The sequence below is a fragment of the Choloepus didactylus genome, chromosome 24 (genome assembly GCF_015220235.1).
Source record: "Choloepus didactylus isolate mChoDid1 chromosome 24, mChoDid1.pri, whole genome shotgun sequence".
NCBI classification, from domain to species: domain Eukaryota; kingdom Metazoa; phylum Chordata; class Mammalia; order Pilosa; family Megalonychidae; genus Choloepus; species Choloepus didactylus.
Window position 1 is genome coordinate 11506119 of NC_051330.1, and position 13033 is coordinate 11519151.

General features: G+C 38.2%; 1 protein-coding gene across 3 annotated transcripts in view; it reads left to right on the forward strand.

Annotated features, from left to right (window-relative positions):
* Positions 1-8277, forward strand: part of C24H6orf118 (chromosome 24 C6orf118 homolog) — a 29682-nt gene extending 21405 nt beyond the window's left edge. For 2 of the 3 annotated variants that reach the window (XM_037817876.1, XM_037817878.1), the window contains exons 7-10: positions 4128-4309; positions 5841-5894; positions 6394-6455; positions 8081-8277. In XM_037817876.1, the coding sequence (XP_037673804.1) occupies positions 4128-4309; positions 5841-5894; positions 6394-6455; positions 8081-8189 (407 nt within the window). In that variant the 3' untranslated portion in view covers positions 8190-8277. The remainder of the gene's footprint in view (positions 1-4127; positions 4310-5840; positions 5895-6393; positions 6456-8080) is intronic. The other variant, XM_037817877.1, reaches the window with a different exon arrangement.
* The last annotated feature ends 4756 nt before the right edge of the window (positions 8278-13033 follow it).

Consider the following 13033-nt stretch of genomic DNA (forward strand, 5'->3'; position numbering starts at 1 on the left):
GTTTAGTGAATTTTCTCAGCCACTGGATTATTGCCTTTTGTCTCAGAGCTCTCCTAGTTCTGCTCTTGACTTGACCTGCCCAAATAGCAAGTCTTTGAAGCTTTCTGTATTGGGCTTCTTAGAGTAATTGTTTTTGAAAAAGAAAAAAGGATTAAAAAAAACAAAACAAAACAAAAAAAAAACGGGCCCTCCTCAGAGATCTAATGGGTTATTGAAATGCTAAGAGACAAAGCAACCAGGGCCATTAAGGAAAGGTCCACAGGGCAGAGAGATCAGCTTTTCTTCGGGATTTGCATATGCGCCTCAGGGCCCTTCCCCTTTCTATGTTCACCAGAACTCCAAAAATCCTCCGCTTTTATTTTGGAGATTTTCGTGTTGTTTTTTTTCTATGCCTGTCTCCTCTCTGCTGGGCTGGCTACTCTCAGATTCTCTGGTGTCTGGTCTCAGTCTATCTATGGTTGGAGTTTGAATCAGTAGAATGAGTTTCCGATAAGGGCAGCCACTGCAGTTCTCCCTTCTCCTTCCCGGAGCTGACAGCCCCTCCTCTCCCGGGACTGAGCCTGGCAGGGAGGGTCGCGGGTCCCCTGGCCGCAAAAACTTACAGATTTCGCTGATCTCAGCAGTTCCACGTTTTCATGAGTGTTGTATGAAGTATGCCCAAAGTCAGATTGCTCTGTGGTGTCCAGTCCACGCAGTTCCTGGCTTTCTACCTACTTTCCTGGAGGAGTAACTAAAACATACAGCTCACCAGTCTGCCATCTTGCCCCGCCTCTTCTGCTTATTAGTTCTTATTATTAATCATTACTACTTGTGAGGAGAGAATATACATTTCATGGGAAATTGATAACATTTTGTGAATATTTTTGCTTATGTATATTAAAGTGATCTCAAAGATATGCAATTTTGAGAATGATTAAATAATCAATATAGGTTCACTTAAGGATCTTTCTCATTGTTTTTTAATGTTTACGTGAGGAATCAGTTGAGTGCCATTTTTTCTTCCAAATTTGATAAATGCTAACTCATACTGGAGTTATTTTTTTTATCAGCATTTTTTTGGGATATCCTCAGACAGATCTAACTTTTTTCAGTTGTAAGCAGAGCCAGACCTCAAAGGCTCTTGCCACAATATTTTGATTTTCTATCCTTCCACCTGTTTTGGCTTTCCTTCTTATGAGCAACACGAGTGTATTTACCCTGCTGGCTGTCCATGCAGGGGTTTCTTACTGCCTGGGTTCCCCAGATCAGGGATCAGAGTTTGTCTGGCTCCCTTTCTTCCTGTCCCATATGGCTCATATTTTAGGGTTCTTCTCACCAATGGTCTGTGGAATGGGACCCCAGCTTTCTGGCTCTCTGTTTTTTTTTTTCCTGTCTCTTAAAATAAGCCCACAATTTTTTTCTGCAATTTTATTGAGATATTGCCACATACCACACAATCATCCACCGTGTACAATCAGTTGTTCACAGTATGATCATTTTAGCTGTGCATTTGCCAGAATCAATTTCTGAACATTTTCATTACTCCAAAAAAGTAAAAATAGAATAAAAATAAAAATAAAAGTAAAAAAGAACACCCAAAACAACACTTCCCCCCCTTATTTGTCATTTAGTTTTTGTCCTCATTTTTCTACTCATCTGTCCATACAATGGAGAAAGGGAGTGTGAGCCACAAGGTTTTTCACAATTACACAGTCACACCGTAAAAGTTATATAGTTATATAATCATCTTCAGGAATCAAGGTTACTGGGTTGCAGTTCAACAGTTTCGAGTATTTCCTTCTAACTATTCTAATACACTAAAAACGAAAAAGGGATATCTATATAGTGCATAAGAATAACCTCCAGAGTGACCTCTCAACTCCATTTAAAATCTCTTAACCACTGAAATTTTATTTTGTTTCATTTCTCTTCCCCATTTTGGTCAAGAAGACTTTCTCAATCCCATGATGCTGGGTCCAGGCTCACCCCCGAGAGTCATATCCTGCATTGCCAGGGAGATTTACACCCCTGGGAGTCAGGTCCCGTGGAGAGGGGAGGGCACTGAGTTCACCTGCAGAGGTGTAAGCCCACAAATTTTAAAAGAGTTTTGTTATTAACCCCTAACAGAAAAAAAAGGCAGATTAATAAAAAAATAATAAACAAGCAAAAATTACTGATTTTCTGGAACTCATAAACTTATAATATTTGATCCTAGTTGACTATTTCTGACAGCTCTCCTTCAGTATTATTTCTCTTTATCCTGCTTTATTCTTTTCCCACATGTCTCATTTTGGAGACTTCTTCTCCAATGGCTCAGGTTTTATGTGAAATTTGTGCTCTTTTGAATACTCATTCTTCCTCACTATGAAAGCTCCTTAGGCAGAAAAGGAGTGGCAGCTGGGTCACTCAAATAGCTTCGCAGTCTTTTTGCCTTCTTTGTCTTCAGCTAATTGTTTCAGGTTGAAATTCTCAGCTTAGAATTTGTCTGGAAGCTTAACTTTGGCTGTTTCCGTCCCCTCAGCTCGTTCACTGCGTATCTGCTTCACTGATTCCCAAGAATTAAAAAACTTAACTACAAAGTTCTCCCTCCTTCCAAACTTGGAAAAGTTGAAGGAGAGCAATGACTTCCATTTAGTTTCTTATTTGCACTTAATTATCAACCAATCAATTATCAATCAATTAGCAATATTTCTAATTGATTTTTTTTCTATCAAAAGGGGGCAATTGTTCCTTCTCAAAAAAATGCCTTGTCATTGTAATCGGTATCTGACTGTGTTGCTTGATGACAAAGTAGCTATTAGCAGTTAGCACACTCAATGTCTCCATCATCTTTCTGTTTTCCTTAAATATTGATGTGCTTTAGAGTTTAGCGTATCTTTCCTTCAATCTACACATTGTTTATTCCAAATCTATATCTCCTGCTAAAAAAAGAAATCTCTTTTTAGGCTTGAGGTGTGTATATCCAACTGCCTACTGGACATGTCTACTTGAGTGTCCCATAGGCATCGCAACTCAACGTGTCCGCAATTAAGTACACTATCTCCCACCCTCAATTTACATCTTCCTGGCTATCTCAGTGAATGGCATCACCAAACACACAGAGGCTCACACCAGAAAACATGTCACTCATCAGAAAATGCATCGTTCATCCTTCGCCCTTCAACCACTTCTGACACAGCTTGGAGTAAATGGCCAAGTTGGCATTTGAAGCCACCTCTTTTGACCCCAAATCTGCCCCTTACCTCTATCCTGCACTGAACTTATTATTTCCGTCCCACAAAATCCATTCCTCACTACAGCGAAGCTAAAACCTAGGGGTTATTTTTGACTCCTACCTCTTGTTTATATCCCAGGTCTAGTCAATCACCAAGCCTTGTTTTTTTTTTTTTTTTTTTTTTTTTTTTTTTTTTTCCCATTTCCTAATTAGCTTTTGCATCTTTCCACTTGATCATATGCCATGGGGACCAACTGATTTGGTGGAGCTGCACTTCTTGTTTGAATGTTTCCAGTAGCTTTCGAACTGGCCGCCCTAATCCCAGTCTTGCCCTGTCTGATCCACTTTCCGTACTGTAGATTGAGTTTCCATGGTCTGATTGTGTATCTTCCCATCTTAAGAGTCTTAACACAGGTCATAAAACCTCTTCCTTAATAACTGAATCTATTGGGCACCTTTTTACTGAATGTGACAAATTCAGCTCTCCATCATCTCCCTACCCTTTGGGTTTCCACTTGGTCACAATTAATCACTCTGGCAAAGTCGTCCTTAAACCTCCCCACCCTGCACCGGGCACTCTGGCTTTGTCTCCTCATTGAACCTTCTCCTTACACCCTTACCGTAACCTTCTTGTAGTTGCTTGTTGGTCTGCTAGACTGTAAACTCTGGAAGGGGCTATGTGTCCCAATTCATCATTGAACCTTTCCACCCAGGGCAGTGTCTGCACAAATTAGATACTGAATACATACTTATTGTTTATATGGATTAATTAAAGGAGGAATAACTGCATTCTTGGATCAGACTATTTTTCTTGAAGCTCTTGATGTTCAAGAAAAAAATTATATTTTAACATACACAATACTCTTAATAATAATACCAATAAAAATAAGAGCTGATATTAAACACAATATTTTGATTTTACAAATATTTCCAGAATCATCTGAGAAAAAAATACTTGATGAGGATCATCTTACTCTTATTGAGAAGGTTGAAAAGAAGAGGTGTGAGATACTCAATAAATGGGATGAAATTCAAGATCTTGAAAAAGAAATTAAAACAACTTTGATTCACACTGGAATTTCAGACATCACTGAGAATAGCATTAAGAGCATAGAGGTATGCAGTTTTATTTATTTTAATGAATGTTTAGATTATTCTTTTTCTTAAGGACCTCGGCAAACACATTAATTTGATTTTGTCATAGTGTAAAAATATCATAAAATTGGCTCCTAATATATTTTCATTTCAAAAAGTTTTAACAAATAATTAGCCTAATTACAAAGGTCTTGCACAAACTCATCAAAAACTTCTGTAGATGTCTGTTAATGTCCAAGCTGGATCTCTTTCAGGTAGATTTCTGTGTCCTTAAAATTTTAAAAATTTGTATAGAAAATGTTTTTTGTAAACGCTTTTCATGATTTTTGCTTATTGTTTTGTTGATGAACAAGATAAATGTTAATTATAATCTATGTTTTTGACATGGTGAGGTGCCTACTTTTTATATATTATAGCCTAATTTTTATCCATGCAGAATCTGAATCAATGCAACCTCTAGTTACGGAGTTCATAAATGATGTGTGATTATTCTTTTTAACCTTGGTTATATAGTTACATAAATTTTCCCAGCACTAACTTTTTAAAGCAGAATTATCAAGTGTGTAGAAGGGTAGTGGTGGTTCAAACTCATTTTGATTTCTTTCTCTTCCTCTTTAAAAATAATGCATTCAGATTTCCTTCTGTGTTTTTTGTTTAGAGAGTTTGCTCTTTTTCAAAGCTAAATAATGCTTGAGAACCAACACTAATTTATAGTTGAGTTTTTAAATGGTGAAAAGAACAAGTTATAGCAAGCTCAATATGTCAAAACCATAAGCATTTCTTTCACAGTTAGAACCTCTTTAAATGGATTGAATCTAGGAAATAGATGATTCCCTATCATGATTCCACTTCACTTTCTTTTATTATTTTAATTTAATAATTATTATTATTTATCACTATCATATTATTTATTAATTATGTTTGGCTCCTTCATTGAAAGACTGGGAGACACAGTAAAATTGCATTTATTATCCTATTAAATAATTGGTTTCTGCATCATTTCTAATCAGAAGATATTAAAAAAATAGCTAAATTTATTAAGGATTTACAATGTGCCAGACACTGTGGTGAGCATTTAAAAAATACTTTTCCATTTAATCAGCAACCAAGAGATAGTTGTGATTATTAACCCTCTTCTGCAGGTAAGGAAAGATCTGTGAATATGCAAAGTAACGTCACTAAAGCTAAGTTGTCGGGTAGTGAATTTGGAATTCACAGCAGCTTAGGTTCTCAATAATACGTTGTCCAGCCTCTGTTTTAATTGTTGGATATCTTCCTTTTTAATATTTGGATATCTCATAGAGCAAGTCTTTATATCCCCCTGCCCAACGATCTTATTTTTCACAATTGTTTTAGATATTCTCATTCATATTATTGACTAAATTTTCAAGTTCCATTAATCATATTATTGATGGTTTGATTGGACTTGCAATGAATTTATAGATTCATTTGGGGGAGCAATCCTATAATACCTTTTGTTTCATAAAAGGGGAAAATAGTTAACAAATATTTTTAATCAAGTATCTTGTTCTTAAAACCATCTCTTTTTCAGTTTGAGGCTTCAAAATTGGAGACAGCAAACAAGATTTTACAGAAGAAAATAAATGTAAGTTTTTGTGAATCAGTGTATATCAATAGGAATATTTACTCTAGTAACTCTTTATCCTATGTCATAAACCAAATAAGAATATATGCATTCTTTTTCTAAACGATAACTTTCTCTAATGTTAGGAGTGTCTGGCTATGCAGACATTTGCTTAAAACCGGGCAGTTGTAAGCTAATATATTAATGAAAAGAGATTAAACATTATTTTTGAATGGTTGAATATGTCAACCATGCTTCTAAGCCTTCCAGACGTTACAATTAATCGTACCGGGTCTATTAGATGACAAGGGATTATAATTAACTGGCTCCCCTAAGAACTTGCAGGGTATGCCTCTAAAACACATACAACATTCATTGTTTAACAGATGCTAGTTCTGCTTTGATTACATATCATGTACAGTATGATTTAGGATGCTATGTCTGATTATAGAAGTGGTAATAATTTGGATTCATTGCTATTGCCAATATACGTGACCGGATGATTTATAATTTTGGGTAGGTTACTGAAAACCATGTGAAGCAGAATATAGAGAAAAGCAAGATGAATAGAGAGGAGCAGCAGTGAGTATTAACATAGAGAACTGGGACGATATCTTACAACACTAGACCATACCCCCAAAGTGTTCACGCTCAGGAATATTAACTTTAAACATACATGCCACACCCTTTGCTGTGCTTATGAATGCTTAGTTTAAGTCCAAGATTTAAACCTCCATCTGTACAAATTATTTAGCAATATAGAAATGAATTTTTCAGAAAAAGCAGAAGAGTTGCAGGTGGATTCTCCAAGGACAGGAATCAGAAAGGTGGGGAAGACGTGGCTGTGGAATGCTTTTTTTTTTTTTTTTAATTATATGGCATTTAGTGCTATTAAATCTTTTAACAACCCCATGCTTTGTAACTCTGAAAAGTTTCACTTCAAAAGGAAATGGTTGATTTATATTGTCTGATATAAGTTTAGACGTTATATAATTAATTTTCTTAGAGCTGGGATTACAGTTTGAATCTCAGGTAGCAACAGAAAACCACACCACGATTTAAACATGGAAAGAGTGTCTTGGATTTGTGTGGGTGGCCTGGGCTGGATGCTTCTATGAAAGAACCAGGAGTCTTCTGTCTTCCTTCCCTGTTTTCCTTTGAGTCAGGGCTTCCCCCTCAGAACCTCAACATGGCAGTTTTCAGGAGGAAGAAAGCAGAAGTGGAAGGACAAATGGCAAAAAGCTCACCATGAGGCTTTCCCCTTAAATTAGGAAGGAGCCTTCTACCCCCATCCCATTGGCCAGCCACCCTAAGCTGCCAGGGAGACCAGAAAATGGAATATTCCATTCCCAACTCGAGTGGCTGAGAAAGCCATGGCAGAAAGGTGCTGGGTGGGCGCTGAGCAAATGAGCTGCAGATCACTGTGCACGGTGGGCTCAGGCTTGTGGGGTCGATCCATTTTGGGTGCCATCCTAAAGGAAAAGAAACCTGAGTGGCAAATATGAAATCCCTAAGGATGCTCCCACAGCCTCGGCGAGGGCCCATGCCAGGGAAGGGACCTGAGACTTTAAACATCTTATCTTCATGGTAAATCCACTTCTGCAGCCTCGGGATAAATTAGCCTGGAAAACGCTGCATCTGCTGTATGGCCTGAGGCTGACTATGGTGGTATAGCAGGTTATTTAAAACTAGTGTTCTTACTCCCCCCATGCAGATGTCCTTAGTGGTGATCGCTTTTTCTTTTGGGCTTTCCTCTAATCAATCAGAACTAGTGAGAAAAATAGCCACAAGGATAGAGACTAAAGTGCAGCATATTTTGGGGTATGCAGCATTTTGGGGGCCAGGTGAATCAAAGGGAGATCCTTGTGACATTGCTGTGATCGATGGAGTTGGGAGAGGGGCTTATTATATCCTTTGTGTCACTTTAGTGAGATTTAGTCACTCTTAAGTTATGAATTTTTAATTGCAAAATGCTAAAGCATAATCAGAGAAAGGCATCCATGTATTTAGATTATCTTTGCTACACTCAAGGCCAAAAACCTACTAAAAATACCCTTGGAAACAAAAGTGGAGGGTTGCCGAGTCTCATTTCATCTGTTTTGGAGTCAATATTTGTGTCCTTAAGATAAATATTTATTTTGAAATTTGCTTTTATGCTTAGTGTACTTTCCCCTAACATGCTGTACTCATTTGTTATGTATTTCAAGGAAGCTTTGGGAATTTATTAACGGATTTGTTAAATTGGAAGCCAAAGAAAATAACTCTCAAGTGACTGGAAAAATGACCGACGAAAATTCAGAACTGCCGTGTACATAGTGTGGATGTTTGCAGACATGTAAATCAATGAAGATACATTTTGTTTGCAACTTTTAATCTTTAATAAACTAAAGCATAACAATCTTAATTCTTTGGGCATTATCTGCTTTCATTTGTTACTTTTTTCATAGGAGAAATATCTTTGATTATCTGAGAGAAATAGGAAATTCAGTTCTGCTATAACACAAAAAAATATAGATAGATGTTTAATAAAATTTAGTAGCAATCCAGTTAATAGCCAGTTATTAAATAATCAATAATAATTATCTATGATGCAGTGCTCTACAAATGTTACAACACTAGCATGCTGCTTAGCAATGCACATATCTTAACTGACGTGGACCTCGTGACAACCTTGTGACTTGGGAGATTATTATTATCCCCCATTTGCCTATTAGCTAGTCTGAACACCTAGACAAAGCACAAGTCCTGATTTCTTTGGGCCACCACAGATAGGGTTTTAATGAAGATCAGGTATATGGGATGAAGTCTGAACATGAGTTAGGATTAAACTTTGAATAATTAGAACCATGGCTGGGAACCATGTCCTCCTGTGGCATGGCTCATTCTGCTTTAGAGATAAATGGGATGGGAACTGAAAAATGTTACCATATCTAGAAATCAATTGGATTTTATTAATGTTTGTTGAGTTCTCCATGTTCCAGTTGCTTTCTATTGGTTATTTATGTCCACTGTAATCCTGTTAAGTAGGTGTCATATTTCCTTTTATACACAGGAGAAAACTGAAATGGTGGTTTGATTTGCTCAAATTGTACTGTGGATGGTAGAGCAGGATCTCAACCCAGATTTGTCTGATTGAAAGCCTAAGCTCTTAATACTGCAACATTTGTGTCATTTGCATACATCACCAATAGAGATATAGGGAAATGAATTTATACATTGCCAAAGGACATAAAGACCACTAGAACTAAACAAACAGAGAGAGAGCTGAGTTTATTTGCTTGTCAAGCAAGGGAGAACCTTTCACTTAAGAGACAAAGTTTAGTGAGTCCCCAATTTGAATGTAGAAGACTAGAAATGGAAGCAAAAAGGGGCGTATTATTCCATGTTGAGTGGTTCTTGCATTAAGTCTGAAAGGTTTGTTTGAATTGGACACTATTCCGGTTAACATCACAAAAACACAGCTTTTGAAGAGGAAGGAGGCAGGTTACGATAAAGCTCTGTTAAGATCAAAGTTTCATAGCATGTCTTTAACATGTGCTTCCTGGGATTTGGTAAATTTCTTCTTTCAAAACAGATAAGTAATCCTACCTGTCCCTCATTTATTCAAGCGACATTCACTAGATCATCATGTGGGTACATTTCAGATGGTGTGCTGATGGCTGGGAGTACGAAATGAGTAAGACATATCCTAGTCTTGAGGGAGTTTACAGTTTGTTGTGCAGAACCGTGGGGAGAATAACAAGAAAGTTTGATAAGATTAAGTACATGCAAGGATGTGGATAAGCAAAGTCTTACCCATTGTTGGCTCAAGTGTAAATTGATATATGAACGTTTTGGAAAGCAATTTAGCAATGAGTTGTGTGGCTCACCACACACACACACACATACAGAGAGAGAGAGAGAGAGAGAGATGTTATATATCCTGGCCCTCCTTGCATCTAATCAGGGCCATGCAATTTGTTTGGATCAATGTGTACTGGCTGTTGCAAGGTATTATGAGAAAGAAGTAAGCTCTGGAAAGAATTGGCTACTTTGTAAAAAGAAAGGAAAAGGAATAAAGAGAACTCAGAAATTTGGAGCTCTCAATGTAGAAAAGTTGACTGTTTTGAGAACTCAAATTTAAAAGATGACGTTATGGACATATATAACCTAACTGAATGTCTAAAAGTAGAGAATAGATTACAGATATGGCCTTTTCATCAAAGCTCATATCCTCAAGGGCGTTGTCTTTGAATTGAGAATGATAGAGAAGCAATGGGGTGAGAAAGTAAAGAAAAAAGATCTGAGAGCATCTCTAACCAAACCGTGGACATGTGGAACTGACTGGAAGCAAATGGATTAGAAGTCTACTGGGTTTTGAGAGAGTTTTGTTTCCACGGAAATCAGGAACCTCATGTAAGAGGTCCTTCCAGAATGCAGATCGGGACTTCATCAAGAATATCCCTCTCCTCTTGTCTTGGGTAGAAGACAAATATTTTGTCTGCAGGTTTCAAAATTGCTACGAATCAAAGACTGCTGTCTGTGTCTTCTTTTCTTGCCCTTTCTGTGCAAACATTCATATAGAAATGTATTGCAATGACCCTATCTCTCAATAGATGGAGAGACCACTGTGTGTCCCCAGAGTGACGGGATGGGACTCTGCATTGTCTCCCTTAGAAAGACTAGGAGTATGTCCTATGTAAGGAGAGATGTGAGCACAGGGATAGTGTCGATTAGAAGTGTGGACTGTGAAAGAGACATTTCCTGCTTGTAGAAACTGTGGAAATCTCATGTCCCAGTTGGAACTCACCAGAACACCATCCAAGTCCAAAGATGGGAGAACACATAAATTGGCCTGGTAATTGGCAAGAGCAGACTGTAAAAGCACAGGCTGGTTGTGCTGGTGCAGCCCTGTGGAAAGACTGAATACAGCAGTCCTGTAAAGAGAACAGAGGAATAAGGAGAGTCAATGTTGGACAAGAAACATACTTTTCCCCACTTATTATCCACCACCCTGACTTTTTAAAAGATAGATAGTGTGCCAGCTCGAATGAATTATGTCCCCGCAAACGCCATTATCTTTGATGTAATCTTGTGTGGGCAGACGTTATCAGTGTTGATTAGGTTGTAATTCTTTGAGTTGTTTCTGTGGAGATGCACCCCACCCAACTGTGGGTGATGACTCTGATTTGATAATTTCCATGGAGTTGTTACCCCACCCATTCAGGGTGGGTCTAAATTAAATCACTGGAGCCCTATAAATGAGCTGACAAACAGAAGGAACTCGGTGCAGCTGTGAGTGACATTTTGAAGAGGAGCTACAGCCAAGAGGGACACTTTGAAGAAAGCACTGGAGCTGAGAGAAGAGCTTCAGCTTACAGAGACATTTTGGAGATGGCCTTTGAAAGCAGGCTTGCTCCGCAGAAGCTAAGAAAGGACAAACACCCCAAGAGCAACCAAGAGTGACATTTTTGAGGAGCTGAAGCCTAGAGAGGAACGTCCTGGGAGAAAGCCATTTTGAAACCAGAACTACAGAGCAGATGCCAGCCATATGCCTTCCCAGCTAACAGAGGTTTTCCAGACACCATTGGCCATCGTTCAGTGAAGGGACCCGATTGCTGATGTGTTACCTTGGATGCTTTATGGCCTTAAGACTGTAACTGTGGAACCAAATAAACCCCCTTTTATAAAAGCCAATCCATCTCTGGTGTTTTGCATTCTGGCAGCATTAGCAAACTACAACAGAGAGCTTTAACAGAATTTAATTGTTGCATGTATTTTATTTAAAATTATGATCTAGTCCTTCTCTGTTTCTTCTTGCTTCTTATTTTGATGTGTCATCCTAGCTGCCTTTGGTGTCATTTTAGGAATGTCATCAACGATAGGATATGCTGTGCCCCACTTCATTAATCAATTCATGTGTCAGTGTTTCAATCTGAGCAGCTTCTTGGAGAGAGGGCCCACCTGGAACTCCAGCAAAGCCGAGTGGAAAGCACTGGGCTGGCTCTTGCACCCTCTTAGACCCTGCCCAGATGTGTGCAGCCACCATGCCTTGCCATGCTTCCTGCCTCCGACAGATTTATTTTGGTTGATATTTATCTGAATCCTGTGCATTAGGCTAGAGGAAGCCCATGGGTAACTGTCCACAGGGATTACCCCAAGGGCTGGATCTCCAGGGCCAAAGGGCACCTCCAGTATGCTGCAGAAATGCTTTGCTCCATGTTTCCCACTGAGCTCTGCTTTTCTCTGCTGCCAGAATACCTTGGCCTTCTCAGAATCTAGGGGGAAGTGGGAACCAAAATCTCTGGCATGTTTTATGTTTTGTGTAATGGGAGCACTTAAGGGACATTGCTTTTTTAAAAAATTTTATTTATGTATATTTTTGTCTTTATTTTATTATTCATCTACCCATACACTTATTAAAGGGAGTGTCAGTCACAAGGTTTTCACAATCACATGGTCACATGATAAAAGCTGCATACTTACACAACCATCATCAAGAATCAAGTATACCGGATTACAGTTCAACAGTTTCAGGTATTTCCTTCTAGCTGTTCTAACACACTAGAAAATAGAAAAAGGAATATCTATATAATGCATAAGAATAACCTCCAGAATGATGTCTCGACTCTATTTGAAATCTCTTAGCCACTGAGACTTTATTTTATTTCATTTCTTTTCCCTCTTCTGGTCAAGAAAGCTTTCTCAATCCCAGAATGCCAGGGCCAGGCTCATCCCCAGGAGTCATGTTCCACATTGCCAGGGAGACTTACACCTCTGGAGTCATGTCCCATGTCCCATGTAGGGGGAAGGATAGTGAGTTTATTTGGGGCAATGCTTTTGATCCTCAGTGCGAAGTGATAAAAACCTGCTAGGCAATACATATTCACTTTATTTACATTTCTGCAAGAGGCAAAATTCTAGACTACAGTTTGCTCATAGGTCTAATTTGCATGTTGGAATCGTCAAGGATCTTGACTTTTAAACTCCATCCTGTGTAATTTAAAAAAATTATATTGGTTATAGAAACAATACAATTCATGATACCATATTGGAAGTTAAAGCACAAAAAAGTTATTTCATGAACTACAACAAATGTACAACACTATTACAGGGAATTAATAACAGAGGGTTATATGGAAAAAATGTACCTATTGCAAACTATGTACTACAGTTAATAG